Source organism: Protopterus annectens, chromosome 6.part0 (assembly GCF_019279795.1).
Source record: "Protopterus annectens isolate FY-2018-M chromosome 6.part0, PAN1.0, whole genome shotgun sequence".
NCBI classification, from domain to species: Eukaryota; Metazoa; Chordata; order Ceratodontiformes; family Protopteridae; genus Protopterus; species Protopterus annectens.
This window is the reverse complement of record NC_056737.1, coordinates 378,846,926-378,852,925: the sequence shown is the minus strand read 5'-3', so window position 1 is coordinate 378,852,925 and position 6,000 is coordinate 378,846,926. Positions and strand designations below refer to the sequence as shown.

The window sequence follows — 6,000 nt, the reverse complement described above, 5'->3', positions numbered from 1 at the left end:
ACTGATTTATTTGACCAATATGAGGGATAATTTGACATTATTGATAGGGTGGATAAAAAGTGTAATGGTCTGTCTCAGAAAAAGAAAAGGAAACTGGATAGAGATGTCAAACAATATAACATCTCTGTATACCCAGTTGATAGGTTAATTTTGGATGGAGACCAGTGGTCAAGATCTAAGGCCCACTCTAATCCACTTGATACAGGGGTAGGGGGTACAAGGTGGGGGAGGTGTTTTTAATCATCACTCTTTTGAAGTGGATGCACCAGATCCACCGGAATCACAGGATTTTCTCACTGTGAGATGTTCAGAGAGAATAGTGAACAGGAACACCAAGGGCCCTTACACCCAAAATCAAGGGGCAAATCATCTGGGACACGTACAGGGGGAGGTGCAGTGGGAGATATTGATTGCTACTCCTAATCATATTTTTCAAAGTTTTCAAGGTTTTAATGTGTATAATTATACTGATCATAACATTGGTGAGGAATTCTTTTCCTTATTTCTAAAAGGATTTAAATTTGTTCCTAGCAAAATACCAGACATAGCAAATGTTTTGTTGGATATACACTTATACACGAGAAAATTGAATTTTAAAATGTTATTTTCCAATTCTGGCATTGACATGATGGATGGTCGATTTAAGAAAAATAGTGTATTCAACCCTCTCTTACACCCTTTAATTGCTAGTTTTGAAAGGGCAGTTAAAGATTACATATATAAGTTGTGGGTTTATAACAAGAAAATATACCACAATTTAAATGAAAAAGAGAAAAAGCTACTTAATGAATTAAGGGGAGACAAAAGGATATGTAGTATGACCCCAGATAAGGAGGGGGTATTAGTGATTTTCAACTCTGAGGATTATACAAATGTAATACAGAACATTCTTTTTAATGAAGACACTTACATATAAGTGTCTATTAATCAAATTAATATTTCTTACAACAGGATTGACAGTTTTTTAGAAGAATATGCTTCAGAGAGTAGAATTAATGTTGACACCTATAATTTTTTGACCAGCCCACATCCCAAAATCCCTGAATTCTTTGTATACCCAAAGTGCATAAAAGTGTTGATAATCTGCCTTTTAGGCCCATTTTGGCAGGGAGTGGATCAAAAACCCACAACTTGGCTGTTTTTATAGACCGTATGGTGAAACATGTGACAGCTACTGTTCCCCACCTTGTCAAAGATTAGTGGGATTTTTTTAGCTAATCTTACTCCTAATCTTTGGTCCCCCGACATAATATTTCTAACCACTGATGTCCAGGATCTGTTCACTAGCATACCCAAAGAAGAAGGCTTAAATTATTTCGAGGACATTTTATACTCCAGTTCCAGCCTCAGCAATGACAAGGTTAAACTTATTTGTGAAATGATGGCCCTCAACTTAGAACACAACTATATTTATTTTGAAGGGCAATATTATAAACAAATTTCAGGGGTTGCTATGGGTGCTGCCTGCTCCCCTGTTTATGCCAACCTTGTCATGTTGGGATGGGAACTCGAGCATGTCTTCAAGAGTCATTTTTACTCAGATAATTTGTTATACAACAGGTACCTGAATGATATTTTTATTTTATGTAAGGGTGACCCTTACACAATCCCCCGCTTTATGGAACACTTGAATAACAGTACTCGTTTTTTTTAATTTACATACCACTGCTACCCGCTGGAGATCAGCTATTTGGATACCCTGATTATCAAGGACTCTGATGGGTTCTGGTCCAAGGTATTTTGTAAAAATACTTTTTGTAATTCCTATCTCCATTTTAATAGCCATCATCCTTTTTTTCACAAAAAGGGTATTATCAAAGGACAGGCCATCAGAATAGCTAGGATGATATCTCTTAAGGAAGATTTAAAGAGTGAACTGGATACCCTATTAAACATGTTTGAGTGAGGCTATCCAATACTATTGGTTCAAGACATCCTGCAGGACATGTACAATGGGTGCGGGGAAAATATAAACCTTAATTAGGTAAAAAGATTGATGAAACTGCACACTCCACACATTTCAATCATGGAATGGACAACCCTTGTAGTTTTACACACGCCTGCATGATTCAATACAGCCTTTACTATAGATATATTCAAAATATCCTATGTAAGAACTGGAATAACTTCAGAGCTAATCAAGATGTTTACAAAATGTTGGGTGATAAACCTACCTTTTCTACTAAAGTTGGTAAGAATATCAAAAATATTCTTGAAGGTAATCCAGTAACTACAAAGAATAATGGGAACAAGGGTACCATGGCATGTGGAAGGTGTAGTCAATATAAGTATAGTACAGAAACCTTCAGTTGTAGTAACTAATTATGCGGAAACAGAAGTTTTCTTTACGAAAGGGAACTGTGCCACTAAAAGGATAGTTTACCTGGCTAAGTGCAATACTTGTGCCAGCTTCTATGTTGGCAAAACAGAGAGGGCATTCAAGTTAAGGATTTATAAACACCTTTGTATTACAACCGTGAAGGAAACTAATGCTCTTTACAGGCACAGCAAGGTGTGTGAAAATTACAAAGGTACAGTTTTGGCATCATTGATGAGATATCAAATGATGTGAGGGGGGAGACTGGAAAAATATTTTGAATAAAAAAGAAATGTGGCAACTACGTTTGGCTTCTAACATATACCCAGGGCTTAATGACTGCATTTCTATTGCACCAGCCTTGAAAGAAAAAGCAGCCAAAATTTAATTTCCATTTGTACCCCCTGGTGATTTTGGATTTAAATAGTTTTTATTATTAAAATTTATTTGCAAATGACATTTATGAAAAAGTTATACATTAATATTAGGTATGTTTTACTTCATGAACTTCATTATGTATATTATTATGCAATTATTCATTTATTTGTGCGTATTTTAGGCATTTTTACTCTTATTTTAAGAAAATTAGAGATGTCAATTATATTTTTTTACAACAGAGTGACTTGATTTAGCATGAACTAATTACATGGACAATTTCTTTATATATATATATATATATATATATATATATATATATATATTACACACTTTTTGTAGATTGGTGTAATTTATTTATTAATGAGCTGGGTTTGATTGGTTGGATTTTTATCCAACCGGGTGTGTTCACTGGTTATTTTAAACTTGTTTTTTCCATACTTCACTGTTCACTGATGAAGTCAAACTCCATTTGATGAAAGCATTTAACAACACATTGGTTCTATGGTTGAATAAAAGTACTTCAAGGGATCTGGGACTGGTGTCTTCATTTCGGTGCTGTTATTTTTGGTTAATAGTTTTGGTAAACAGCAAGTACCACTTTTTACCAGGTTTTATAAAGGCCAACTATGTCCCTAGCAGAGGTACTTACCAATAAAACTGGACTGCTTATCAGACAGATTACTGATTTCATCCTGCTTAGCATGAGAATAGAAGATGGTAGGATTTTACAAGCTAACAATGCATCTTGCAGATATAATACCAGTCAACTGTGATTTAAAAGGCTCTGGCCATCTAACTCTGAAACCTGGTTTTAGTAACCAGGCACATGCCTGGGCCTCCAAATATTGATGAGAAAGTTAACTATGCTGTGACGAGGGGGATGGGGTGCAATTTGGTGCAACAGAGGGTTACTTCTTACAGCTGAGATAGTGGAGGGTATAGCTTACTGCAGCAAAATGACCATGGTATAGGCTAAGGTAGGAAATGAATGACCATGCAACTTCAGGAGGAGATCACAACTGAATATGTATGGAATAGTTTAATGACACTAGAGGCTACAGTCAGTTTTCAGAACCAGTGACTTGCAACTATGGAATTTATTTATTTACTTTATTTTACATTTGTTGACTGGAAGAGTCCAACTGGATTACAAGTCCATTTTCAGTGGAGGCCCGGGGAGAAAGGCTCCAAGAGAAAAATATTTTACAAAATATAGCTTTAAGGACAGACTTTGGACATACAATTTCCATAGAAGAGACTTTGACATACATATTAACTAACAGCTAGGATACATTCATTCGCTCCAATATAATATTACATTTTAAGATAGGATACATTCATTCTCTCCAATATATTACATTTTAGAAGATATTCCTAAGTTTAGGATTCCTGTGATAGATTTATTATCAGAGTAAAAGCAGAGAGATGTAGAATAAGGCTCTGAGATAGCAGACGATGCTTGCTACAGTTGAGAAGGATAACAAATTGATTCACTATACGTCTTCACCTAGTTTTAGTTGAGAAGGATAACAAATTGATTTACAATATGTCTTCTCCTGATTTTAGTTGCTTACGGAAAGCTCAACATTGCTGGGGTAGTTTTGCCTAACTCCTAGAGAGATGGGATGAGCAGCAGATTAACAGTCCTAAGAATTAACTGTGCAATGCAGCTTAGGTAAACAGAACACAATGGGGTGGGATAACTAGGCAGTTTAAACAGCGACAAATTAACTATCCAATCAGCTACTTTTTCTGTTTTGTACTGGGGTGAGTGAAATACCTTGAACACCAGCAAAACTCAATATTCCAAACTGCAGACCTTTCCCCAATAGCAGTACAACTTGGCAACAGTCAGCAAATTGTAGCTTATACCATGTAAACGTAAAAAAGTATGCCATTTCTCTGGTCTTGGTAGGATCTGTAGGAATGTCAAGTTTGGTGAAATAAATACTTATCATGAGTACTGTTGAACAGCTCGATGCAGCAGTTTAAACAGCAATGAACAGAGATAGCTAGCCAATCAGCTTCGGAATCCCTGTCTTTTTAGAAGCACCATCAGTAGGTCAGAAGCTAAGGTGGTTTTCTAATTATTTGTAACTTTCATAATTCCATCACTGGTTCAACAGTTTCTTGTCAAGATTCAGGAAACAAGTCAGGACTGGTACCTAAATTATCAGCCTCATCTGGCATGTTGGCATAGACAGTGAATCAATTCATCTCAATTACAAGTGTCCACAGCCATAGTTAGTCAAAACTCTTAGCTACTTTGTTATCCCTGTAGAAAATCCATGAATTAATTTCCTTGGGCCCTATTTGAAACTTGATCTGCTTTATCAACAATTTCCAAAGCCACAGTATCCCAGTAGTATCACAGAAATGTAATGAATCTTGTTAAGTCTTAGCCCTTGCATGCTTATCTTACAACAACCTCAATTCTTAGTCACGGTTAGCCATGTAATAATTTACATTCTCTAAAGAACCTAAAGAACTCATTTGGGTAGCTAGATATACCAAAGCCAAAGGAGGAGGAGTTCCAACAGTAAAAAAAAAGACAAGACAGTTTCTCAGCTATATAAAGTAGTTTTTGAATAATGCAAAACAAATTTTAGACTTTGCAAATTTATTTTACATGAGAGTTTTCTTATACTGTTTAAAACACACAGTCTTGTTCATAAACTTTCTTTATTGTTACTAAAAATGTATTTAAAGCCATCGTGTCTAGTCACAGTCCAGTTTTGATAAATGTGCTTGTCTTTAAAGAACACCTTACACTCTGATAAAACATCCACCTAATGTAAGCTGATTTATGTGAAAAGATCAAAACCTTAAAATAGTACTTCAACTTAGCCTGGAGGGGAACATTTCTGAGATGTCTGACAATAATTAAAACAGGGAAGTCCTCTTTATGATGGTCTTCAAGGTAAAATGCCATGGAACTTTGCACTTTCAGCAAGCCTTAGTGACATGAATAGAACAAAGGCAGTTCCAAACAATAATTTACATGTTATTAAATCCCATCATTCCTTTCATGTTTCCAGCAGCTCCTTGTTGAAACTGCCTCATCATTGACTGGAGGCCTGCCATACCACCTAGAGAAAAGAAACAGGTGTTACCCATTTTAACATTAACAGTCCAAAAATACAACCATAACCGACAGCTGTGTATGAACCCATTTAAACCATTCTGCTTTTTACTAGTGGTAGTTTCTCAGATCCTGAGACAGTCACCTTTTCACTCTGGCACATTTCTGCATAACTTAAAACTTCAGTGCAATGGTAGATCATATTTCCCATTCAGATTTACCA

The 6,000-nt window shown here is 35.8% G+C and overlaps 1 protein-coding gene across 1 annotated transcript in view; it reads right to left on the bottom strand.

Moving 5' to 3' along the window:
- Positions 1 to 5,302: 5,302 nt before the first annotated feature.
- SRP54 (signal recognition particle 54) overlaps positions 5,303 to 6,000 on the bottom strand; it is a 1,212,380-nt gene continuing 1,211,682 nt past the window's right edge. The window contains exon 16 of the mRNA XM_044073524.1: positions 5,303 to 5,784. Within this exon, the coding sequence (XP_043929459.1) occupies positions 5,693 to 5,784 (92 nt within the window). The 3' untranslated portion in view covers positions 5,303 to 5,692. The remainder of the gene's footprint in view (positions 5,785 to 6,000) is intronic.